Source organism: Spodoptera frugiperda, chromosome 27 (assembly GCF_023101765.2).
Source record: "Spodoptera frugiperda isolate SF20-4 chromosome 27, AGI-APGP_CSIRO_Sfru_2.0, whole genome shotgun sequence".
Lineage (NCBI taxonomy): Eukaryota > Metazoa > Arthropoda > Insecta > Lepidoptera > Noctuidae > Spodoptera > Spodoptera frugiperda.
Window position 1 is genome coordinate 8658613 of NC_064238.1, and position 14404 is coordinate 8673016.

General features: G+C 33.6%; 1 protein-coding gene across 3 annotated transcripts in view; it reads left to right on the top strand.

The window, feature by feature from the left end:
- LOC118263354 (proton channel OtopLc) overlaps positions 1 to 14404 on the top strand; it is a 69751-nt gene that overhangs the window by 49210 nt on the left and 6137 nt on the right. For all 3 annotated transcript variants that reach the window (XM_050705617.1, XM_050705618.1, XM_050705619.1), the window contains 5 exons: positions 6512 to 6629; positions 8155 to 8266; positions 9786 to 9965; positions 11453 to 11613; positions 12784 to 12946. In XM_050705617.1, coding sequence (XP_050561574.1) covers positions 6512 to 6629; positions 8155 to 8266; positions 9786 to 9965; positions 11453 to 11613; positions 12784 to 12946 — 734 coding nt within the window. The remainder of the gene's footprint in view (positions 1 to 6511; positions 6630 to 8154; positions 8267 to 9785; positions 9966 to 11452; positions 11614 to 12783; positions 12947 to 14404) is intronic.

Below are 14404 nucleotides of genomic sequence, written 5' to 3' on the forward strand. Positions count from 1 at the left end.
TTTTGATTGACGGTACTATAAAATTACTGAGAAAATGTTTCTTGAAAAATCTCTTTAGCATCCCCCAATGAAAATGGAAGGCAGACCCTGAATTTTTAATGTGATTTCACGTCAACTTCACACAACCTAAATAAATACATTTGCCGCGATAAGAAATGTATGGGAAAAAATCGCAGAATTGGATTTTACGTTTGACTCGGAATCACGTAAGAATTGACACAATGTAAGACATTTTCCTTGACAAATAAAATGTGTGTCTATTTCTTTAAGAAAAAATCAGTTATTCTTTAACAAGGCTTCGACTTTTTTCAACATTATAGGTAGAGGTGGCCATTTATACCATTTTTAGTCAGTTATTTGAGACACTTTATTTATCAGTTATTTTGTACATCCGAAGTATGTCCATGAAGTATGTCCCATGCTGGATTTTTTTAAATTTTTTTATTCTATAAACTTTCACCATCACAATTACTATAATAAGAATTTAATAAATTAATAAACAATAACTCTTCAGTTGAAGGTCACCAACAAAAATATTTAATTAAAGAAAAAAAGGTGTTCGGATTTCAATTTCAAAATATCTTAAATTTCGAACAGCAAATAAGACCGTTATAAAAATTGTTGTAGCGAAAAAGGAAACTGTTACCGGAGTGGGGCAATGGCCGAATCTTTTGTGCCGTACCAATCAAAGCTATTGTGAGACTGAATTGCGTGAATTCAGATATTAATAAAGCAAAAAGATGGAAGTAAAATTTTCCAAGGAAGCGTCCTTTTTGGAATATCGAAAGATATCCTCTTGATTACTGATGAAGCTAAAGGTAATATTATGTTAAAAAGATTTTTTCTTATTATTGATTTAGGCTCATTATGAGTCAAGGGTCATTATAGCTGTGATAATAATAATTAAAAAAAAACAGAGAACCGTCTACCAACCTATAACAGTAGATACTATACATACGTTTAAAGAAGTGATATTGAAAAAAGAAATATGGGAAAATTTAAAATCATGAGGAAAATCTTAATTTAAGACGACAGGTTGTACACATAATTGTAACACTATGTAATTCGAGAAACGTTTACTATCTATAAAAAAAAACTTATGACGTCACACTTTCTTTCGGAGGAATATCTGTAAAGTACTTGTTTATAAGTTTATGGTGTTGTTTTGACACAAATAAAAACGATTTACACCCTTGTTTATTATGGCCAAAGTCAACTTAGATCTCCAATATCGATACAACATTTTGGACTCATGCCAAAACATTTCAAAACTATAAGGTATACTTAATATAGTTAAAAAAAAATTCTAAAAATTTCAAATTATACATACTGTCGTACTCAGAGACATTTAATGATAACTTAAACTATTCATTAGAAAAGATTTTGTTTCGAAAACAATTGCTAATTTAACCCAGGTTAAGTAATCATTAAATGACTCTGAGTACAGCGGTAAGTTAAACATTTTAATGTAAAAAATCAAACTCTAGGCAAAATATTTCAGGTCCTTGGTAACGTTGGTCCCATTAAAATTAACGTGGAAAATGGTTCTCCCTGTTAATGCAAACTTAAATTTGAGCGAATGCTAAATTACGTTGTAAATATGAAGTAATTAGTGCGGCGCGCCTGATTTCAACGTGTTTTCGCTGAATTTAGTTGCCATGTTTATTAATTAAAATTAAAATGTTTCTACGTTTTGTACATTTTTGGATGTTCTAGTCCAGAATGAGTAAAGTTACGTAAAACTTAACTTTGTAGTACATCAAGTTAGGAATCAAATTGTCTATAACATTATTACGACACATGACATGTGACAGATAACAGAATTCACATATAGGCGATCGACGAACAAATCAACGAATAAAAATATCCTGCATCGCACTTGTGAAGTTCACATGCGAATAAACATGGATAGAAAATCCCAACTAACAACTGTTGGGTAGAAAGCCCGCCAGACACAATCACCTCGCATAGTCGGAGGATCCTCCTTTTCTTAGGTAACTTTACTCTTTGTTCCCTAAAATATTTTTATGGTCAAAATTGCAAGATTCAGACAAAATACATTCATATGTATGAAACTGGGTGGACGGGAGAGTCAAACACGTATACCGACTAATATAAGCGGTCATTGTCATGACACGACAATATCTATTGCCCTGATCGATGGATTGTCTGCCAGTAATAGATTCTCAGAGATCGACATGAATTATCCAAACTGTACCATTGACTCCAATATACGAAAATTAACTAGTGAATAAGTAATAGGTATTGTAATTGTTATTTGTTTTGTCTAGCTTTGAATTTCTTAGATCAATCAAGTAATCTTCTATTTAACCTATTTAGTCCTTTGTTCAATATTAAAATACATATTTAAAATATTTATTTCAATGTGTTCTTATAAGTCTTAAGGCAATCAACAGACATTTTTTAACTGTAGAATGAAAGTGTCGACTGACATTTTTTTATATGGAAAATTAAAAAGTATCTAAGTAGTTTCTTTAGATAAAATTATCTGGCTTTGGAAAAATCTGCCATTAATGATTTACTATAAACACTCGTAAAATTACAAAGACTGTTCGGTTCATCTAGAGAGTCACTTAAGCAGTCCTGAATATTAATTCAAGAGATGAAAGCAAGTTTCAAATTCACTTCACTGTCCACGAACCTCTTAAGCAAGAGGGGAGGTAGCAGAACTTATACATCAGAGAGATATACGGAAATATAAAATGTCGGAATTGGGCAATACTTATTCGCATAAAAGTTACGATGTTCTTCGACAATTTGCTTAGGTGTATGGAGTCGGAATTTCGTCATTGCGGTGTGCAATAAAAACAAATGGCTCCCCAAACGTTTTCTGGGAATTAGGTACAGGGAATACAGGGACGGATTTTAATATGAGTATATTTGGGATGCAAGTCATGGTCCCGTAGACACCTATTAAGGTGTAATCTCTTTGAAGGTAATGAACAATATTGTGAAATGAAAAATTTGATACTGAGACTGCCTTGTTAGTAGAGACGAGAGATCTCCGGTTCGGTTTTCGGTATCCAAAATTTGATATTAGGTAGGTATTAGCACGAAGTTTGGAATTAATATTGCCCAGGGTTTACTATTATACTAACACAACAATGATTAATACAGTGGAAATGTGTTCTATGTACATATATGTGTAATAAAGTACAAAATAAATAAATAAACGTGAGAAAATAAATATACTTTTACGATAAATGGAAGCCTACTTAATTTTCTGGAGTATAAAATATAGGTATGACGTTAGATTATGAAAAAAAGAATGACATAAGGGTCCAACATTTAACTTATTTTTTGGTATCATCAACTTTCTTGGTTAGTTTTTTTTGGCTAACATCACATTGCGAGACCAATTTAGAAAATTACGACCTTTCTTCTTTCGTGGTCGATAACAAATGTCAGCATTTGTGGAACCGAATAATCGGGATTAGTTCCTATCGACAGTTTCTATCATTATACCATTTGTTCGATGCCAAGTTCTCTGTCGGGATTACTAGATTTGCTTTAGTAGTTAGGTATTAGGAACAACGGTATTAGGAGAATAGTTCGGAATATCGGAGTTAGTTTTAGCAGAGAATAGTTTACTAGAATTCGATCGAGTGAATAGTTATCGAATTAATGGATGAAGTTTCCACGTTGAATCGACCGAAGTGATTAACGACAGTTCTGACTGAATTTATTAGATTATTAGAAGTTATTACCTGGTCAGCATTATACTATTGTTAAGGTAAAGTTACCTTTTGTATGTTAGAAGATTCACTTGAGTTATTTTTGTTAATTTTCTACTTAATGTAATGTGGAATAAAGAACTTATTCCTTAACGGCGTATCGGAGGTAAGAAATTTAAGTTAATAGGGTCTTGTAGATTATAAAACATTAGACACAATTATTTTATTTTCTTACGGAAACAAATACTTTCGAAGATATATATTGATTTGAAATATCGCGTAACGTCACTTCTAGGTACGTTTTATACATATAAATGACGTATTTGCTCCCGCGTTTCGTTTTAGCTAAGTATTGTTATCTTATAGTCACAAAAAAAATATTGTCGAATATTTTTCCATTACTTAACCGATGGACCAAATAGATTTTTAATTTTCATACCCCGTCATCATCCCTATTATATCACTTTTTACGAATAGACGGATAAGTCTTTCTTGTGTTCTTTTGCCATTCAACAGGCACAACTTCAAATATATTTACCCGGTTAGCAACAACTTGACCTGTAAAGTCATTGTGGTGAGTTGAAAGCCATTCTTTCTTTGTGACACCTATTGTTATTTATTCATTTCAAAGTTGGTCAGCAACAAAGGGAGGACACTCGCTGTATTCCAGATTACGGGATCCTCCACTGACACCGTCATCGTTCATCCATATTTATGCTCTGTCTCAGTTAATCGGATTCAGTGGCTTAATGCCCCGGTCGCGTTAAGCACTAGTACTTAACTTGATCTGAGTTAACTCTCCCATGAAGGTGTCAACTTTACTTAAATTCTGGTGTCGTTAAATCTTTGTTTATTTTAGGTCAATTGTGTGTGTTTTTTTTGTAATTATTTGTTTGTGGTATAGTGAAGGGTGTCGATGTAATAAATGCATTAAATGTGGTTCATTGTAATAATGACTGATTACTGTTGGTGAAGCGAATGAGGTGTGTAAAATCGTAGCAATTGGCGTTTCATTGTCTCTGCCTACTCCACAGGAGTGTTATTATGTTGTAATAATATGATTTTAATATCTAACCCCTTTTTCTTGTTCCGTCCATGGAACGTTATAGAACTCTATTTAAACACATACAAAGCTATTGTTATTTAATAGTTTTAATGGGCCGGAAAAAATCAGTGACATGTATTTTTATCAGTACCATTTGATATATAAGTTCTATTTTAGTATAGTGTACCTAAATATTCTTAGACAAACTATCTACGAGTCCATTAATTCTTGTCTACGATGCTTGTGGGTGCACTGTGTGGTCTGCAAGCAGTGAGACAGTGTTCCCGCAGGTCCTGGCTCATAAAACAAAGAGAGAACTTGTTGTTACTATTGCAAGGAAATTGCACTGTATTGTATTGTACAGTCTAGTTTTCGATAGACTTGTTGGAATTATGTTGTTTCTCTGTATCAGTTTTGTATTTTAGGAGATACATATTATTTGGTTGCGGTCTATATTAAAATTCTCATTTTCATTTACCAAGGCGATAAGATTTTGTCTTTTTTAATGTCTTTGATTCCTAAGTAGTGCAGTTATGTTAGTTTCAGTAATACAACTTACTATAGTCGTCATTTTTTTTTATCGTTACCGTTACCATGGCCCTATTACCCCCTTCCCAATCTCCCAAATCCTTGATTTCCAAACAATCCTTAAATTCCTAACCCCAAAAGGCCGGGAACGCACTTGTAACACCTCTGGTGTTTCGGCTGTCCATGGGCGGCAGCGATTGCTTACCATCAGGTGATCCGTCTGCTAGTTTACCGGCTTATACCATAAAAAAATCATTATAATCGATCGTAAGTCCTTCATCACCAGAACCAGGTTATAGGGTTTTTATTTTTTATTCTCGGCATTGACTCTCAAAGCGAGTGACGTAATAAAATTGTTTTGTTTACCTGAACTAATTGTCATTTCGTACGTTTCGCAACCCTGTAATCTAAATTGCAAATAAACAACCCTATTTCGAGGTCGGGTGATCTAATAAAGTCGAGGGCCGGTGCAATTAACCAGTGGTCGCTAACTAAATTATTAATTATACAATTTTAAATTGTGTGTTTAATGAATAACAATGTGTAGAGGGCATAGACTTGATGATGAACCAATTATTTTTTGTGAACAGCATATTATTATGTTTGTTGGATTTATAAAGTTCTCTTCTTCTCTTAATTCTAATCTAATCTTAGATTTAGTACACCTAAAATTTTGTTATGGAAAGTTGAAATACGTCGCTGTATGACTAACAAAAATCTTTGGATTAAGGTCCATTTTTGCGATCATGGAGTTTTTGATAAAATGTTAGAGCAACCCTCGCCTTTAGATGAAGATTACTTAGCTGTTATTAATTTCTGATTTTTGTAACTTTGTAATTTTGTACACATGTTACCTACTCCGTTTCCAATTGTAGCGGTTACATTTGACGTAGACTTCAAGTATTTAATGCAATTTTTACCTTTTTTTATCGTGTGGAAATCCTCATGGATACCTTTTGTCTTACGATGTACTTAGACAGCAGGTTATGTCGGACTCTTACCGACTAAAGTTAATGCAATTTTTACGCCTGGTTTTTGTAACTTAAAAATTATGTGCACATGTTACCAACTCCGTATCCAATTGTAGTGGTTACATTTGACGTAGACTTCAAGTATTTAATGCAATTTATACTTTACAGTGTGTATTCATTTTTTTTTATTTTTTTAAATTTTTTTTTTATTTATTTAAAGGGCTTTGTCGCTTGGATGTGTATTAATTTATCTATTCTCCTTGTCGAAACAGAAGCGACGCGTTAGCAACAACTCTGTCGGCCCTCTACGGGAAGCTGCTCGTCGTCATGGGCATCGCCTTCCCCATGGCTGAGGTCATCTCCACATACATTCCACCCTCATTCTATGAGGTAAGTTATGACGCATATACTATTCAACTAAGTTCTAATGCTACTGTCCTTTTTCAATGACGTCATACGTTTAATAAGGGGAAGATGAAAGATTTTATTGTTTGGTTGTTTTCTGAAACCAATAGACAGATTTGAAATTACTGAACGGATTTTGATGAAATTTGGTATAGGGTATGAGCTGATTTGGGTGATAGGTTACTTTTTATCCCACAGGAACGTAGGCAAAGCTGCTGGCAGAAATTAGAAGAATTACTAACATAACATTATATTCATAATGTTAAATAAAGATTAATGATGAATGGATGCTAAACGTGAAGTTATCATAAATATTTGTGTAAGAATAATTTATACACAAAGGAAATTAAAGGAAATTAAGAAAATATACTATTCAACTAAGTTCTAATGCTACTGACCTTTTTCAATGACGTCATACGTTTGATAAGGGGAAGAAGAAAGATTTTATTGTTTGGTTGTTTTCTTAAACCAATAGATTTGAAAGTACTGAACGGATTTTGATGAAATTTGGTACACAGATAGAGTATGAGCTGACTTGGGTGATAGGTTACTTTTTATCCCACAGGAACGTAGGCAAAGCTGCTGGCAGAAATTAGAAGAATTACTAACATAACATTATATTCATAATGTTAAATAAAGATTAATGATGAATGGATGCTAAACGTGAAGTTATCATAAATATGTGTGTAAGAATAATTTATACACAAAGGAAATTAAACATGGCACAATTATTGTTACGTATTTATAAAGCTAAAATTATTGTTAAGAGAAAAGCATTAACGTTTTTATTTCGAGGAAATATTTTTATACTCCTATTTTCCCCAAATATAAAATAAAACAATACTCAAGTTTAATTACAACATCGTTTAATTAATTCGAAATATAATCGAGAGTTCTCCTTGTTGTTAAACAATTAAAATATAATTACAATTTGAGAACCTTTGGCATCGTAATTGTGGGTTAAATGAAAAAGCGATTAACTTGCAAACTTCTGGTATTGATTTCATAAATTAAAAGTCTCTTAATTATTCGAAGGTTTATTGATGTTTATGTAATCAGATCGGTTATTGACCTTATCGTACCTGAAATTAAGGTGTTATAAATTGCTACAACTCATTGTACACGTTTACAGAACTAATAGTCTTTATTTATTTCTTTCTATACCAACATCTAGCCACGCGGCAGCGTGTCAAGTGTCAGTTCAAGCATCCAAATTATATCAAGTTCTGTCGCCTGAATCTGTATTAATAACGTCTGTTACATGATTACATTTTGTTGATTTTTAAAAAAATATTCATAACAAATCGTCACGCCTTCTAATCCCCGAAGGGGTAGGTACCAGTTGTTTCATGAGTCTCTGATAATAGGAGGCGAGCTTATTGCCATTTCAAACCGCAAAAGAATCAATAATTCTTTGCTCGACCCGGTTATCGGATCCAACCCCCCTTGTTCGGCTGTCGCCTTTTCAGTCATCCATAATTTGATATTAAATTAATGTATTTGCCACCAGGGGTTCTACCTATACCTGTACATCGGCAGTATGGTGTTCCTCCTCTACATGTATGCGGCTCTCGCGAGGGATCGGTCGAAGTCATCAGCTCCAGATACTACGGTTGTTGCAAGTTAGTATAATGCATCATTTATGTTAAACTAACAATACAATAGATTTTTAGTTTTAATTCTGCTTATACATGTATTTTTAACATGATTCTACTCTATACATTACCCTATGTAACCGTTTCTAAGAAAAAGTAAAGAAAGTGAACTGATATTGTAGTATATGACGTCCAATTTTCTTTCAGGATGCAAACATTGCAGATTTTCTATTTAAATCCTTATATTATTTGTTGGTGCGATCGTTTGTGATACTTTTATTGCAAATGGCAAACTAGAAATAAAATAAATTGTAAACATGATTAAACTAGAGGCACTAAATATAAAATAACGTTACTTCAATTTATTAACATTTTTCGTAATGCATGTTAGATTGTGCCGAAAACTTGGTTTGAAGGCGTCGAGTCTAAATTGCATCATTACCAACGTTGAGATGCCCCAATAGAAGGAACGTGCACAAAGCGCCCCAAGGCTGTTCATTACTTCAAAGGGGCAACCTTTTGACGTTTTCTTTTCGCCAATTGCCTTTACAGGTGTTGCGAGAAAATAGCAGATTTTTCTATCTAAAAGAAACTATACATTCGATCTTTATCATTAAAGTTTGTCTGTTAGTTGGGTTATGATCACGTTTTATGTAATTTCTGTTTTTAAATGAGTAGATAGATAGTGCCTTTGTGTTAAGAACAGATGGGAGTTACAAATGTCACACCCACGTATAGTGAAATCCTTTGATTCATTATTCAGTCGACAAGTTTCAAACATTTCTATTCCAGAAATAGAACAAGCGAATCAAAACCCTATCGTAAATGCCGAAATCGGGATTACGAATCTAGGGTATGTGACGTAAACGCACACAACTTTTAAACTCCCTTTTGTTTCAATCATGCGTCGTGCCTTTATTTTGCTCCTACGCGACAGTCGTAGGAAAAACGAGGTGATTTTTCATTTTTTTTTGTTTCGCGATTCCACATTTTGTTATTTAAATGACGCGGAAAGCCCAGTGGAGGGCCTACAAACATGCCAGCTAATGCGTTACTCTGTTGCCAGTTTTACGGATATTTTATGCCCCTATTTTTCTTATTTTTTGTTACGATTTTTTGCGTACTCCGTTGCTCTAACACTCGACCCTTTCTGTGAATTTGTGATAAGATCCTCAATTTACATTTCTGACGGTGCCTTGATGGTGGTTCGTTAAAATATTTTCTTGTAAGAACGGACACTCCAGACAAGCAGTAGACACGACGTTATGAAAATGAATATGATTTTAGTCTGATGAAAATATTTGATGCAAGAATATTTTTCCATAATAAACACTAATAATCCTTTGCACTTGGTGTACTTTTTGGTCTAGGAAAATATAAAAAACGGTTTTTACTGCACTATCTGAATAAAAATTGTGAATTAGAAAATACTCGTAATTGTTCCATGCATGTGTCACGTCACGGATCTGTTTTCCATCAGACAGGTGACACATTAGGCTGCAGCCGTTCACCTAGCTACCAGGTTTCATCATTACTTTTCCTCCAGAATCAGACTCAAGTTCATCTCCATCGGAGTCGGACTCCTGTTCATCTCGCACGGAGCGCAGCACGGCCACAGCAGCCCACATCCCGCCGCAGCTGGCCGCCAAGCGACTGTCTCTGGGCTTCGCACTGGCCTCACGCACACATCACTACGGGAGCTTCTATCTGAGGATGGGGGCAGTTGGTGAGCTATAATGTTATCGCTATAAAATTATGCTTAATGATGGTTATACCTTAATAGCTTGTCATAGTCCACTGTTGAATTAAGGATATTTTCTACATAAGAGGGACTTGCCGTGAAAGCTTGGCAGGCGAGTTGAAGATCGCTGTTTAAAGTGTGTAGTTCTTACGATAGCCACGAGAAGACAAGCGATACTTAGGGACAAATACTATCTAGACTGCCGCACTATACGGTAAAATAAATGATAGTTCATAAAGTCTGTAAATATTTATTAGATTCCAATGTATTTATTCGAACTGTGATTACCAACTCAAGATTGCATTACAAAGGGTGTTTAAAATAGCGCTTCACAATAATTATTGAATAATTTACCGTTCTCAAAAAAGGCTGTCTAAATTACTTTCAATATTATAGAATATATACAATATCATACATACAATACCTGTTATTTGTTATCATATCAGATCTAGAGCTTAACAGGAACAGCTACTTAATCACCTTTCCCCCTACGGCACCTATACTCAAAGTATCGTTAATCTCAGTAAATGACTGCTGTAATTGTTTCCCTAAATCAATTTGGCGTGTCGAGGCAGTCGAAGTAAACACGGCCGTTTAGCGAGCCTCTGTCTAAGCTCTAGATTAGTTTGTAACAAAGTTTCTAATGAAAGCAAAACTATGTACGCTCACCTTTCTGGGCAGCAACTTAGGATAGGTATGTTAGGTAAACGTTTAGGCCTATTGTGCTAGAATAAATTGTGTACAATCTCACTGATTGATGGATAGTAAAAGAGCATTTGTGATGTTGTAATTAGGAAATGTATAATGAAGTAATTTGTGAACATTTCCAAAAGTATATTTAAAGAGCTGCAACGTCAACGTCACGTCTTTTATCCCCGACTGAGTAGGTAGAGGTGCACATTACGGCACGTAATGCCGCTGTACAATGTACACCCACTTTTTCTCACCAGTTGTGTTATAAGTCCCATGTAAAAAGGGTAAGAGTCCGTGTCAAAGTCAAAGAGCTTTCATTACAAAAAACGGTCAACCCACGATAAACATTCTTCTGACTCATATCACTATTTTAATTACGATGCGTGATTGCGATGATTAAACTATTAAGGCAAAGTAGGATGTGCATAGTCAGCCAAAATAAGTGGTAGGTATACAAGTTAGAAAATTAAGATTGATTCATTATAAGTAGGCCACTGAGCCGGCAAATGAGTAAAAAAAATTGGGCTTCGCTAAGATACCTAACAATAGCAACTGTTTATGTTTGTGAATCAATCTTTATTTCTTAACCTGAATACCAAAACGCATACTTAGTTAATTATATTTATCTATCTGCCGCACCCAGAGACATTTAATGATTACTTAAACTGTTCCTTAGTAACCATTATGTTCCGAAAACAATTACTAAGGACTGGGTTAAGTAATCATTAAATGACTCTGAATACGGCGGTATACGTAATAGCTTATTTATTTTATTCCAGCTTTCGGTATCGGTTCCATGATCTACTCGGGTCTGGAGTTTGGTCAGTATTGGGAGTTGGAGAGGAACACCAATTGTCATAACGTTCTCCTGGCCCTGACTCCGGCCACCAGGATGGCGTTCATCTTCATACAGATGTATTTCATCTTTCTTAATAACGAGGTAAGTTTGGAATGGGATCATCGTCCTTTAATCCTTTCATCGTCAACTGACCGTGACGGTCTACTGCTGGACTATGCTCTTATGCGTATAATTTCGTTTCCTTCATTTTGAGTCAAACGTCTGAAACATTTGAAATAACATTATAATTTGTTAATGTTGATTGATTAATAAGACTTAGCACACAATCAATATGATAATAAAAAAATTGGTCATAACCAAAATTAAATATGCTGTAATAATTTTATTAGGTCAAAATCAAAATTAAGCATGCTGTAATAATTCTGAATAGGTGCTCCCCTCTTTATATTTTCCATGGTCGGCATCATTTAAAAGTTTGTTAACTCATATAAACATTTCGTTTTGTTTTGAACTATTAGCCACATTTGAAATAATATTCTTAAAGTTGTTATTATTACATATTATTGCCATACTAAAAATATGGGTTAACGAAATTAGCTCTATGAAATTAAACCATCGATTAAAACTTCCAATAAATTCAAGGACGTTGTGCTAGCTTGTTTTTCTTTGCTAAACAAAATGTGTAGGCGTTTGTATAGCTTCCGAAACCTTGGGAAAGTTGTAAAAAGTCCAATTATAACAAGTTTTGTGGGAAATTTTATTTGTTCTATGTTTTTTGCTGTTTGTATTATGAAAATGAGCGTTATTGTTAGAAATTGAGATTATTATTAAAGCTAGTAAGTGTAATAATAAGTATATAATAACTTATTATTAATAAGTATTCGATATGATTGATATAGATTTTGTTGCGAAAACCGTTGCAGTTTTTAATGAGGGGATGGTTTGCCAATGCCTTTAGTTTATGATTGAAGATTCGAAGCAATCAGCAAAGAAATTGGTATTTTTTTGTATGGAATCTGAGGTTGGGAATAAGTCTATTCTCCATGTCACAGAAAGAACAAACATACCTAGTGAACATCGAGTTTTTACTCAACACTTATCTACTTAAATGGCAAATTTATTAGCCTCGTAAAAATTAAAATAGCAATTCTATTAGCCTAATAACAAAATTAACACCATTAAACAATTGTACGACACATTCCCACATTTCCCACAGCGCAAACAGCTATCTATCAATTAAATTCGCAGTGTTGCCAGCACTATCCATTGTGTAGCCACCATTATCATTTATCACTATCATTCACTTTTCAGATGAAAGTGTACAAGCACAAGATTGTGGCCCGGTTTGGCCTGATGCATATGGTTGGAACCAACCTTAGTGTTTGGCTCAACGTACTGGTTCAAGAAACGAAACACGAAATCCTTACTTTTTACGACCCGGAGAACAAAACTATTGGATTGTCACATCGACTTGGTAAGTAATAATTATTATTTTATAAATATATAGTATGTTTTTCCTAAGGTAAAATAATTTCGAGATTTCTCCTATTAACCTACTTATTCAAAATTTTTAATACGAAATACTAATTTATTTTCTTATTTTTTCATAATTGTTTCAAAGTTTAGGATTGATGCGCCATTTTCTAAATAGGTAATTTAAAAATAAAAACTCAACTTTATGTAATAAAAAAGTTTTTATGACCTTTTTAAAAGCTGGCTGGTGTTAAAAGAAAAACTTGAAGATGCCATTAGATTTTGTTTTTAATATTTATTTTCTTAATTTATTATACGGCGTCATTTCATTTTCTCTAGCAAAAATGGCCAGTGTTATTTTTTTTTTATTCTAGCAAGAAGTTTTTAATCCTTGGAATAAATAAATGTTTATTGTGTTCGATTGTTAGTTTTTTGCTAGTGTAGTTAACATTGAAAGTAAGCATGTCTAGTAGTAAACATTTTACTTTGGTTAAATTAAATAACATTAAAATTCAAGAGTCGGCAGTCACGAAGGTGCTTTCATATAATCATAATAGGTATGGTAGTGATTATCGTGTGTATCTTAAGTTTAAAATAATACATTTCATTAAACTTTAGGCGGGTAATTAAAAAAATTAAGTATTGTAATGAATTAAATGTTATAGAAAAATTTAAGTATTGTAATGAATTAGATGTTTTTGAAATAATACTATAATTATTAAAGTATTAGAAAATTAAATATTGTGTAAATAATATAGTTATAAATACGTCTGTTCTGTTGTCGGTCCGCTGGACATTTTGAATGAAGTGCCGTGCGACACGATTGTACTACGTCCATAGACTCCGTACTAGCAATCGATAATGTGTACTCAACTCTAGTAGAACAACGTGTAGTGTATACTATGCTTAATGTTGTACCGTTTGTAGAAATTGTAGCCGTAATGGGGTATTAAGTAAGCGTTGTGTGGAAGTAAATTGTTATTTTTGTAGTTTGAGGGTTAAATAATTAAATATGTTTATTATTTCTTTCTCGTGTTGTTTGGATATAATAATATTGGCCTTTTTGGTCCTATGCCGATTTACTGAATTAATAAAAAGTTTCGTGATAGTAGTTACTTGCTTCACCTATCAACGAATTGGAATGCTGTAGTTATCCTATATTTCTATTCTGTACCTTTTTCAAATGGTATAACCCGATAAACGAGCAGAAGAATCACCTGATGGTAAACAATCGCTGCCGCCAATTGATACTCGAAACATCAGAGGCGTTACAAGTGCATTGCTGGTCACCTATCAACGAATTGGAATGCTGTATTCAATATTTCTGAAGATTTGACTCTTAGATTATCCCCCTTTAAAGTAGATAATATGGTCTCGTTAAGAACCATCTTCTAAAGAGACTCCTATTACACAAAAACCCTTTGACAGTTTATATGTAAGTACACACAGCTACACACAA